Here is a 13,200-nt window from a genome sequence, read left to right as displayed (position 1 = left end):
ATACTGAGGTCTGCAGAACATATCAAGAAAAGAATGAGTACCAGATTCTAGCTAATTCTAATACAAAACATCACTCAGAGAGGAAGACTAGATTTGTGATTACCACAAGGACCAAATAACCTGCACTCCACACAGCTGGCAACTGAACACAGGAATTCTTTTCACTCCTTGGGTGAGAGAACTCTTCACTCCTTGGGCTGCATTTCAATATGGGCAACTTTCTTGGGGTAACAAGGCAGGAGTGTGGGTGAGTACTTTGTATAAGTATAGGGAATGGGTAAAATTTACTGCATGAACACCCTTTTATTCCATCAACTTTGGGGAAAACCTTTTTTTTTTTTTTAAGCTGAAGCCTATGGAGCAAAGGGCCAAAGTCCATGCATGTTCCCAAGCCAGATATATTTTGTCACCAGCAAAAAGGTGAGCAGGAAAGTAGAACTCATTACGCAACAATATCCTGCATGGAGACTGGTGGTTTTGTATGCACCCTAAAAAGTCAAACATTTAAGGGCCTGAAACTGTAAAATACTAAAGATTTCTACTTGATGTTTCGTCTTCTTGAAAAGTTATAATTTCACTGAGGCTAAAATTAAGATGCAACAATAAACTGTAAAAGCAGCAGCAGCAGCAACCTTCTGTATGTTTCCATTAAGGAATTTGTACCATTGGTAAATATCTAAATGAGTACATTGTACGTATAAGTGCAGGGAATGGGTGAAATTTGTTGTATAAAATCCTTTGCATTCAATCAACTTTGGAAACAACATTATTTTAAGCCGAAGGATCACCTAGCACATGGAGCAAAAGCAAATGTTTGTGCAATTATGAACATTCTAAGAATACCATGCTATGTCTTAATTTTATAATGCTAATCTGATAACCATTTATTAGCACAGCATTAGCCAATGTGATGCCCTCCATATGTTGTTGGACTACAACACCCATCAGACTGCTAGAGTGGCCAATGATCAGGAAAAATGGAGGGTAGCACACTGGGGCTGCCCCTGTATTGGGCCACAGTTCCATGAGAATTATACAATGCTGTTCTGTTCCTACAATGTTACCGGTACTCTGATATCCATTTTTATTCTTTAACAAGCATACGGAAGTTCAGAAGATTGGACTGTTAGATAATTATTAAATGCCATATAGGGATATAGGAAGTATTTCTTCTGTCTCCCAATGAGAACCATTACTTTGTAGAATCATTAAATACATAAAACAATAAACAGAAACACAGAACACAACACTGGACAATATTAAAGCATTTTAAAAGCAAAATATTTTACTGCTTTTTCCTAGTTGGGCAAAGGATGGGATAAATGTGCTGGTTTACATAAAGACTGTACATCAGCAAAACCACATTTTATCAAAACTGTACTTTACATCATTAAGATATTGGAAGCCCACTGCCCTTTACAAGGAAATAACTGGCATTCGTAACATAAAAAACCCTTACACCTGCAGCAATAAATATGTGCGACTTGTTCATGACCCCATTTTATTATGGATGCAAGAACACACTGAAATGTCAGCAGTGGTGGTGCTCTTGCCAAGATCTTTCACCTTCTAATTTAACAGTGAAGTGTTTACTAAGAAGTAAGTGAAGTCCCATTGAACTGGACATCACTCTGAATACATCTGTTTAGGGCCTCTCAGTTTTGGATTTATGACTGTTTTGAAGAAACCTACATCGTGATCCATCACTAGTACATGTAAAAAGGATATTTATGCATAAATTATTGCATCAGAACGTGGTTGGGAATGCGCATTCAAATGCACACAAATATCCAATACATTGAAAATAATGCAGTATGGACAGGGAACATCTGCCTTATGATGTTTATCAGAATTATGCCACTTCTCCCTGATGCAACATGTGGTATGTATGTATGTATGTGCAACCTTGTTTCTGTGCACATACCTCCTTATTTGGATTGAGGCACTAGGTTATGATGAAGAAAGTTTTAACAGCTATTATATTTACTCTTTTTATCCCAGCATTATGGAGCTAGTAACACACATCTGTAAATTCAGACTAACCTGTCTTATTTATCTTTTTACGTGCAAATGCACCTTTTAGCTCCTTGCTTTGCAGAAACAGAATTCTATCTTCCTTCCCCCTTTCTGTAACTCTGATTCCAAAGTCTTACAAAACGAAAAAGCAATTTATCTAGGTTGCAATAATAATAAAAAAGAATATTAAATACCTTTGGCAAAAAATAGATATATTTAACAAGATTAGAAAAGCAAATAGTTATGCTGTCAAAAAGAGTATAAAAATGTACACAATAAAAAAATATAAACAAACGCAATACTTGCAGGTCATAGTGAGAAGGATAAAGGCACTTCTTGGTTTCTGACCCTTTCCTCTTTTCTCACATATACTGACCATTCAAGTTTTCTAAACAACAGACACTTTACTGGAAGAAACCAAGAGAATGTGTCCAGTCATTTCGACTTGCATCAGTTAAAAATTGAGTTTAACTCAGAGTAAGACAGTCTGTAGGACAATTAACACTTTGATTTGAAATGTACAGGAGTTGCTTAGCCGAGTTAAGAGAGATTCCAGATGTTCTGAACTGTAAGCCAGAAGTAAGAGACTTGCGGAAGCAAGACCACCAGGAGAGTCCAGGCCTTGCCTAAGCACTGTCTTTCCCTATACTTCTAAAACTTAAACGTTTTAAATTCAATATGAGTAAGAGAGATGATATTATATCTATATATCTATATCTCTATATAGATATAAATATAGCTATAGACATAGGTATAGAATTGAGGTGGGAGAGAAATCCCTCATTGAAGCCTTCTGTTCATCCTTAGTAGTGGGCCTTCAAGTAACTGCTGTTACATTGCATACATCTCAGTTTGATTTCTTCTTTCTTTTTCTCCCCCAGAACTGTCAGTCCTGAACACTGAAGATTCTCAAAGCAGACAACTGAGATTACAGAAGGAGATTAATGCACAAGCCCCAGAAGAGAATCAGCCACTGAGTGAACGTGCTGTAAAAGAAGCACACCAAGTTCCTTTTATCCTTCTGTATTCCCTTTACATACACAGTCACACTCCTCATGATGGTCCAAAGGTACATCCGTCAAAGATTTATGCAATCCTTTCACGCCGCTTCTGGGCTTCAGCTGCAGGACCTGCAAAGGGAGGGTTCAATATAATCTTTTAAAAAGTCATAAAGTTCCTTCATTGTTAGATAGAATCTATTCCTTCCTAGTAAACTGGAAGCCATCAGTGCATAACAGACAAACTCATGCTGTAAATGTAACATGGTGTGTCACCTATGGGTGATACATAGGATGCTTCTAAAAGTGAGAATGTCTCTTGTTCACAGAAACGGGTCTGCTGAATGCCATCTTCATATGGAAACCACCTACAAGCTTAAGCTTAACCTGAAGTTAAGCATGATGCAACCATGACTGGACATCCACCAAGGCCCATGGCCCAGCAGGAGGTGTTAGGTGTTACCACTGCTGCTATTTGCTGCTGCCACATGTTTACACATCCAACCTCTGCACACCTAGAAGGAATGTGCAAATGTGCAGTGACAACAGCAAAGATGAACAGCAACAGTTGTCAGCACCACTTACCTTCTGGCTATCTCCCTAGCAAGCAAACAGCATCAAATGAGATGAGAAGTATGAAAGCCCACTAAAGTAGAAGGGTACATGTTGACAATATCTTGCCTAAAGGTCATGAAAAAATGGAGAGGACACCGGCTTAATACCACAGCTGTGTTGAGAGGTATTTTTCTTATAACCTCTCTGGAGAAGAGTTGTTTGTGGCTTGAAATCTCAGGTGCTGCAATGTAAACATTTGTCCTAATAAAAGTATTCTGCTAGAATATGTGTGTGAGAGAAATTTTAAACACTTTAAAATAAGAAATAACACTATACCTCATGGTATTTTTTGGTAACCTTGGTAGGGACACACTGGCACTCACTGCAAGCATGCTGACAGCAGCCACAGTTTCCACCGCAACGTTTAACCAGCAGACAAAGTGGCCAAAAGATGGTGTCTGTTCGCTTCAGCTCTTCCCGTAGTGACACTGAGAAGTTGCGTGGAGTACAGCTGTACATTCGTACCTCCTCCTTCAGAAGATTCAGATCTACAACTGAAGCATTTAAAAAGGGAAACATTTTTGTCACTTATTCATCAAGTTTCCACAATAAAAATACCTGCTGCAAGTGAAGAACATCAAGCTGTTTTTAGGAGACAACAACCTGTCCTCAATGCCGCCAAACCTTTCATTGAGCTACTGGACTAGTGCATTTCCATTGCATAGTTTATAAAGTCTAAATTCTGGTAACACAAATGTTCTTCTAAATTAAGCTATAATCCTGGTCTATAAAGTCACAATGCCTGTGGTCAGTATTGAGTATATGTTCACCTGCCTGAAGGCTGAGTAGTTAAGCCTTTTATTGGGATGAATGGAAACCTCCAAATTACTAAGGGACAACAGCAACTTTTAGAATTAGGAAACAACTTTGCTTCCATTTAAAAATGATTAGACACTCTGAGTGTTTCAATATTTTACTTGAATCATGCAGCTTTGAGGCCAGTGTTAGAAACTGAGATACAAAAGCTAGGAGCTAAATGGCACCTTCAACCTAGGTTATGGGCGCAACAACAGAATGTCTAGCCACATGTGTGTTTTATAACAAGAATACAAAGCTGAAAATGAATGAACTGCAGCTAAAGTATTATATTCATTTTCCCCATCTTTCCCCTGCCCAACCCCCTAATATTCTTAAGAGGGTCTCTTCTCCAGTCTTCAGAGAGTAGGTGGAAGTGGGGAGGCAGAAAAAGGTCCTCCTTTCCTTCCACTTTGCAGTTTTAATCTAGCAGAGAGTTGTCTGTCTGACTAATTATTCAGCATGACTTTGATTACGTCGCTAGTCATATTCTGAATGTTAAACTAAGCTTTTTGGCCAAGCATTTTATCGAAATTGTAATAACCTTAACAGAGTTTAAACCAATATACAGACTCTGCATTATACTATTTGTATTTGGAAAACCAGATGTCATCACCTTGTCAAAGCACATTATTATAATACAATATCCACCTTTCTATGGTACTACACTTTATGTGAATAGGTTACCAGCAGTTTCGCATTGTGATTGTATAATCAAGTCTTTGAAGTGAAAAAATTCCTGCATCCCTCTTTTTCTTTCCCATATCTGTCTTGCTCAAACTGTGCTTTAACACATTGTAGGGCATAAGGCTAGTTGAAAAAGTAAGTGTGTGTGTGTGTATTCCTTTACAATGTTTACTTAACCAAAAGAAAAGGTTATATGAATCTACTAAGTGAACTGAGCTACAAAACCTATTATAATTTGGAAATTTAAACACCCTTTGAACTGGCCTTCCATTCATTCATCAACTTTGACACAGTAGTCAAAAGAACGTTTCAGAAAAACCTCAGAAAGAACACAGGGTTGTTTGCAATGGCAAAGTAACTTCATGAATCAGAGCTATTACCTGAAAAACAAATCCAACCCAAACAGGGAAATGCTTAGACTGGGTGGCTTCAAATAAAAATGTTTGTCACTAACGCTAATTACTAAAAACAAATTTCTGCAAGTGGAATACATAAAAGCTTTGGCACACAGAAAAAGCTTTAGTAAGAATAAACTAGTAAGATTTGCAATAAGGTTTATTTTAATTTTTTAATACCCTTAAAATGGGAAAAAATAAAAAATGAAAATGAAAAGTTAATTGTAAGTAACAGTTGGTATCCACGAGAGAGCTTCTATATGATGGTGCTTTTGTTGCCATGCAGGATTCTGGGCTACTGCATATTGTATTTCATTACGAGTGTGGGAAGGAAACAGTTGCATGTTTGTTTGTATTAGAACTTTCTGATTATCCAGTTATTTTCCAATGAAGCCTGGGAATTTGCCTTTACAGGATTTTGCTTTCATTCCAAGGCAGAAAACTTCCTCCTTGCATAATGGGTCAAGGACTGCCTCCCTCATTAAACATGGTAGCTAAATGAAAAACAAGTTACTAATCTACTTCTAAAACTCATAGATCTTTAAGAGCTCCGCAACTCCCAGAATAATAGAATAATAGGAAAAATAAAAACGACTTAAGAATATTCTAGTCTTACCATGAAATATACCTCAAAGGGTGATATTCTCAATGGGCAGAGAAAAACTATAGAGTGGGAGAAATAATTCAAGGTACAGGAACCACCAAATCCAAAACCCTGTCAGGCTTCTGCTACCAGGGCAGAAGATGGGGAAGAGAAGGAAGCAGTTGTTCCTTTGCCTCATTTCCCTTGATGTTTTTTTTAAAGCTCCCCACTTGGAACACCTTCTTTTTGCCCCCTATGCTGTTGGGACATTGGCAGTGGAAAAGCAATAGTTGCAGAACCTCCTGGGGCAATTGGAGGAGGCTTCCAAAAGCAGGCACCCTGGGTTGTGCTCTTAGTGCAGCTTGACCATGGCATTCTTCCAGATATTAAGAGGTAACACCTGATCTGTGGCTGGGCACAGGACGTTCCACCTTGATAGGATTTAAAGGACGTAAAGAGTCTGAATCCATGGGCGTCTATCTTACAAGTTCTATGAAGTATTGCTGACTTTTGTATTAGACAAAGCATGCAATCTCTTAAAGAAAACCATCCCTCCTTTCCCTATCCTAATTTCATTCAAACTGAAAGAGAAAGGGGTTTTCTATTAAGGCTAGAATTAAGGTATTTTGATGTTAGTATTTGTGTGAATTTATATAACTAGGGAAACACAATGTTTTATGGAGCTGGTTATGGTTTCTTGCAGAAGCATCATAATGTAATCCATTGCTTGGATAATAGCAACCAGCAAAATCTCCAGCATTTGCAACAAAGATGGGTGCACACATCCAGTATTATAATTCATCCAGGTTTCTTTTCACTGCTGCCAACAATAAAAGGTAAAGGTAAAAGACATCTGACAGTTAAGTCCAGTCACAGATGACTCTGGGGTTGTGGCGTTCAACTCTCTTTACAGGGCGAGGGAGCTGGCGTTTGTCCACAGACAGTTTTTCCAGGTTGTAGCCAGCATAACAGCATAACTAAGCCACTACTGGCACAACGGAACACTGAAACCAGAGCAGCACATGGAAACACCGTTTACCTTCCTGCCTGAGTACCTATTTATCTACTTGCACTTTTTGGGCGTGCTTTTGAACTGCTAGGTTGGCAGGAGCTGGGACTGAGCAACGGGAGCTCACCCCATCACGGGGATTCGAACCGCCGACCTTCTGATCGGCAAGCCCAAGAGGCTCAACAGCACCCGCGTTTCATGCTGCCAACAATAGTTGCTATAAAATTATATACTATATCAAACAATAATGTTTAAAGCTGAAGTTGTATTTTCTACTAAATAATCAACATTTTCCCCTTTAGTGAGATTTTTCAAAAAGGCATCACATGGTATTAAAAATCAAACACTGCATTTCTGCAACAATTATGAACGTCAACAGCAAATACCATGTCATTTCAGTGGGACACATTTTCTGCCTTAGGCTGCTACATTACATACGTACTCTCATAATACAATCTGAGGGTGGTCCTTTTAAGATGGATATGACTCTACTCAAGATGTGTTTATTTAACAGCAATTTAGTGTCCAATTAAAACTCTTTTAAAAAGTTTTATTCTGATGGTGTTTTCATTGTTGGGGTTTGGGTGTTCACAGTTTTCCTGGAATTGGTTTTGTGTAGATGTCATCCAATGATGGGATTTTGATTTATCTAAGGTTTTAAAATACATATATTGGGGGGAAACTAGAAATATGAAAATGAATATTCTAATCCTAATAGATAAATAAATAAACAGAAAATGAATATTCTAATCTTAATAAATTCTATCACATGTCCACACATAGGATACTGTAGTTACATTTTACACGCTGCAAGCAAAAAAGGACAGAGGCAGACATCTATGCTGTGTTCTAAGGATCAGATCAAACAAATGAAATAGGTTCTTGAATGATTCTGCCGAGATCCAGTCTTAGCATATCCTTGCAATTATCAAAACCCTATATTTAACTCTGTCCAGTTGTCTTTGTCCATCAAGACGGAGGGCACAAGGAGAAGGGGACGACAGAGGATGGGATGGTTGGACAATGTTCTCGAAGCAACTAGCATGAGTTTGGCCAAACTGCGGGAGGCAGTGGAGGATAGGGGTGCCTGGTGTGCTCTGGTCCATGGGGTCACAAAGAGTTGGACATGACTGAATGACTGAACAACAACAAATATTTAACTCTATTCAAACAGTCATAGTTATGCTTGAATATCCTCCATGATCATGCATGAGAAGGGCAGGAATATTGTCTATTCCCTGTCATTAAATATCAAATGCATTTACTGTAAATACACTGTATAGCAGTTAGTGCCTAACAGCTTCATCAGATTTGGTCTGAAACTAAATTCAAAGGGAAGTGAAAGGAAACTCTTTTTCAGTACTGCAATCATGTAAGAAAACAGGTTCTAACTCGAAAATTCCACTCTACTGGTTAAACAATGTAATTGCCCACTATTGTTCTGGATAAGATAGAAGAGCTTGTTGTTATTCAGTCGTTCAGTCGTGTCCGACTCTTCGTGACCCCATGGACCAGAGCACGCCAGGCACGCCTATCTTTCACTGCCTCTCGCAGTTTGGCCAAACTCATGTTAGTAGCTTCGAGAACACTGTCCAACCATCTCATCCTCTGTCGTCCCCTTCTCCTTGTGCCCTCCATCTTTCCCAACATCAGGGTCTTTTCTAGGGAGTCTTCTCTTCTCATGAGGTGGCCAAAGTACTGGAGCCTCAACTTCAGGATCTGTCCTTCTAGTGAGCACTCAGGGCTGATTTCTTTGAGAATGGATAGGTTTGATCTTCTTGCAGTCCATGGGACCCTCAAGAGTCTCCTCCAGCACCATAATTCAAAAGCATCAATTCTTCGGCGATCAGCCTTCTTGATGGTCCAGCTCTCACTTCCGTACATTACTACTGGGAAAACCATAGCTTTAACTATACGGAACTTTGTCGGCAAGGTGATGTCTTTGCTTTTTAAGATGCTGTCTAGGTTTGTCATTGCTTTTCTCCCAAGAAGCAGACTAGATAGAAGAGCAGCACTGAACAAATCTGCCCTTGAGGTTTAATGCAGCTGTTATTTTACCTTTCTCCCTTTCTACCCCCAGAAAGGTTAATTGCTTCACTAGTCAACAGAGCTTTAATTGGCGTTTAGGAGCATAAGAGTTGCCTAGTTGGGTCACAGTTCAGGAGATTTAGTCCTTGCACAGCACAATCACAGTATATGTGGAAGTAAGTGCCACTGAATTCAAGGAAGCTTATGCCACAATGTGGGTACAGGATTGCAGTCTACTAGATCTCATCTACAAAATGGTTTTCAAAAAGCCATGCAAAGCAGTGACCATCACCTATTACAGATTACATAGGAAAGGGCGAGAATGTAAATACATTCGCTGACATTCTGAATGAGCCAGAACTATGTTCATTAAAGGACCGCTCCTTTTGTTTTCCAAAATACTCACTTTTTAATCTTATTTTCTACTTGCTACAGCAATCACACTAGAAGCTATGAGTGATCATCACAACTAGCCTCTGTTGTGCCTATACAAAACGTATTTTAGCTCGTCCACTGGTATTTGATATGAGGATAGCCCGGTTTCCCAATCACATTGAGCTGATTTGTTTAACCTCCACTCTAGTAAATGTTGGCGGATCAAGAATACTCAGTTAAAAGAGTAAAATAAGAAGAAATGTAGTTCCAGAAAGTCCACAAAGCAATTTTATACTTGCACCAGCTGCTGGGTAAGGACTGTGCAATTGTAAATCAATACAAATAAATAATACTTCATGCAAATTCCAATGAAAGATTAACATTATCATGCCAAAACAAAGCACAAGAGATAAATCCGCAGGTTACCTCTAGATTTTCTTCCATGAATGTATGCTTTTCCAAGGACTTGCCAGGTTGGTCTGTACAGGTCTTCCAAATCTAATTGCCATCTGTCTGGTTCAAGGTACTTGATAAGTTCCTCCACAGTACTAAATCCAGCAACAGCATTGTTTAGCAACTCTAATGGTAAAGCTGAAGGTGGTAATATTGTTGGGCTGGCAGATTCTGTCTGATGTTGTAAGGAGAAAAACAAGCATCTTAGGTGCATATAATGATAGTAGTTAATCTCTCTCTCTCTCTCTACACACACACACACACACACACACACACACACACACACCCCATGTTATCTGTTGAGACCAATACACATTTAATCTCTGGAAAAGCCTTCCTAGAGAAGTTTGCCTAGAACCAGATTTATGATCTTTTTTGCCCTCAGGTAAAGCCTTATAATTCACCAGCACCTTAAAAACTCCTGGGCTTTTCACTCTATGGCTTGTGTTTTGTTATATATCTGCCAGAAATAACATTTGTTTTTTTGTTGTTCTATATAGTATTTTGGTCTTTAAATTTCTACAAGGCAATCGGACAACATATGTTGGGGGGGGGGTTCATACAAACACTGTCAATAAATTAAATGCAAAGTCAAGTGAAAAACAGTGATAATCTAGGGCTAGTCTGATTATATCCATGTTTTCTCAGGCGTTTTACTGTTCTCAATGGGGCTTACTCCTAGATAAATGTGCATAAGATGGCAATTTATTTATTTTGCTTATTACACACAATTTCCTCTTATTTTCATCACAGAGTTCACTCTTACCAAAGCTGGGTTGTAAAACAAACAATTGTACAACTTTGGCAAATATACTCAATAGACTGACACAAAATGATAAATGGTATGTCAGTAAACAATTAGAGTTAATGGCGCTCTGAGGCTTTGAAGGAAAAACATAATTCCATTACATGCAATTAATCCCTGCAAAAATGCCAACACATACATTTCTCATGTATTTAGTATTAGTAAAAGCTGTTCTGATGAGTGAGCAGAATTGGTCTATATATTTTGTTGAGCAATTATATGAAAATACTAGCAGTAAAAGAGACAATATTCTCAGTAATAGAAACCTAGATTGCAATGTGCCAACAATTGAAAGCAACCATGGCTCATGGCTCCTACAGTTATGAATGATACGCATTCAAGCTTCCCCATTCCTGTTTGAAAAGGGCTGTTCAAAATCTCTTACTGCCAATAGAAGTAACCATCGGTACAGGCATGGTTCTGGATCACAAGAACTGCTACTTCTACCATTAGAGCCTGAAATTAATTTTTTCCTGGTCAATGGCAGCTTGATTTCTGTACTTCCAGCTCCAACTCAACCCCAACTAAAGGACAGTTCTCAATCCCTAGCTCCAGGTTGAAGAATAAACATGCCATGTCTGAATTCTGGTAGGATTCACCTTTACTGAACCTTGGAAAAAATCCAATGTTTCTGCTTTCAGGATTCTTAAATATAGAATATTGCTTTGTAAGGATTTTCAAATAACTCTGTGGAGATATTGATTATTTGTTTACACACAAACATGCATGCCTTATGTGGGCAGCCCTAACTTTCAATTATCCAGCCTTGCCCAGGAAGGAGACCGATTTCTTTGTTTAAGTTTCATTTTACAGTTTGGGAAATATCTGATCACAATTCTCAGTTATTGTCATCACTGAGAAGACAGTGGAAGAAGCTCACTGGATGAGTCAACTCAGTATGTTGTGGGCAAAAGAGGCAAAGCCTGTGATAGGAAAGGCTACAGGAGAGCAACTGAAAATAAAGCAGCAGTCAACAGGGCATCCTGATTTTGCCAGTTAGGGCAGGATGCAATAAAAGTATATGCCCAGAATGCTATTTACATTCATTTAAAACATCTTTAAATACTAGATAGTTCCAAATATTTTATCTCTGCCATAGTACTGTATGGGAATAGGAGAGCAAACTATAACTCAAGTATAAATACTTTAAGTCTGCCGCTGCCTTATAGTGAAGCCAAAAATGACAATTAGTATTGGATCAAGTGGAATTTCCTGTTCTGCTATTTATACGGCATTTTCCTGCACACATTTGAAGCTATCAAAATATAGTTGGCTTCAATGCAGAGAAAACTTTTTCGTGCAAGACCTTTGTGCTTTCATTGAGGGCAATAAAAACTGTGCTCTGAAAACCTAAACGGAGCAAAAATATTAAAATAAAGATTGTCTTGATTATTTGTACAGGAAAACCATTCAGAGCAAATAAAGATTCTGCCATTAGCAGCTTTTAATGAAACAGTCAAAGGACAAGGACATAATTCATTACTCCACTAATTCTGTAAATCATATTGAAGACACCACCACTATGCTGGAAGGCATTATTAGGACAAGGCAATTATGTATCTTGGAAACTTAGGTTTTGTTTTGTTTTTATTTAAAGAGAGATGCAAGGATGAGCCCCCCCATTGGGCAACAATATTCCTGTAGTGCAGGAGCCTGGGCTCAATGACCCTCAGAGTCCCATCCAACTCTACAATCCGATTCAATGACTAGTCTTGTAACATCTTACGAAACACTTCTCTGCATACTCAAGTAGCTGTCTAGCTGAACTTTCTGTATTGCCCAGGTTTTAACATCTAGTCCAGAAAATGGAGTTTTAGATCTCCCTGCGACTCATTTACAAGGCACTTTGAGGGTAAAGTTGCTTGCCTCCCTAACAATCTTGATGCCATATTTACATTCACTGCAGTCTCCAGTGAGGACTAGCACAGCATCACATTGGAATAGATCAATGTACTCCATTGTGGGGCTGCCCTCAAGGCTGGCATAGAAGCTGCAGCTAGTGCAAAATACAATTGCTTACTGGGACACGCTATTGCCCCTATGTTATGTCGCTGCTGAAAGAAGTGCATTGGCTGCCAACTAGCTGCTGAGTTAAGTTCAAGGTGTAGGTGCAAGCTTGGGGCTAGGATAGCTAAAAGATGGTCTCACCCCATATACACCCAACTGATCACTACACTCTTCAGGAGTCAGCCTTCTACAGATGACATCTCAACAGTAGGTCAGCTCCTTATGATATATGAACTGAGCCTTTATTGTGGCGGCCCCTGCTCTTTGGAACTCTTTCTTGTTATATATTAAACAGGAAATGTCTCTATTGCTTTTTGGTGCCTAATGAAGGAGCCCCCCCCCCCCCGTTCAACAAGTCTTAAGTGGAGACCTTTATCTCAGCCTGTATCTGTACTGGATTTCATTTCATTTATTTTTACATATGATTTTAAAAA

General features: G+C 38.8%; 1 protein-coding gene across 1 annotated transcript in view; it reads right to left on the bottom strand.

Moving 5' to 3' along the window:
- Positions 1 to 1,262: 1,262 nt before the first annotated feature.
- Positions 1,263 to 13,200, bottom strand: part of PDGFC (platelet derived growth factor C) — a 103,338-nt gene continuing 91,400 nt past the window's right edge. Inside the window, exons 4-6 of the mRNA XM_033159766.1 lie at positions 9,928 to 10,129; positions 3,906 to 4,123; positions 1,263 to 3,146 (exon numbers count right to left, since the gene is read on the bottom strand). Coding sequence (XP_033015657.1) covers positions 3,030 to 3,146; positions 3,906 to 4,123; positions 9,928 to 10,129 — 537 coding nt within the window. The 3' untranslated portion in view covers positions 1,263 to 3,029. The remainder of the gene's footprint in view (positions 3,147 to 3,905; positions 4,124 to 9,927; positions 10,130 to 13,200) is intronic.

Source organism: Lacerta agilis, chromosome 9 (genome assembly GCF_009819535.1).
Source record: "Lacerta agilis isolate rLacAgi1 chromosome 9, rLacAgi1.pri, whole genome shotgun sequence".
Lineage (NCBI taxonomy): Eukaryota > Metazoa > Chordata > Lepidosauria > Squamata > Lacertidae > Lacerta > Lacerta agilis.
This window is presented reverse-complemented; position numbering and strand designations above follow the sequence as displayed.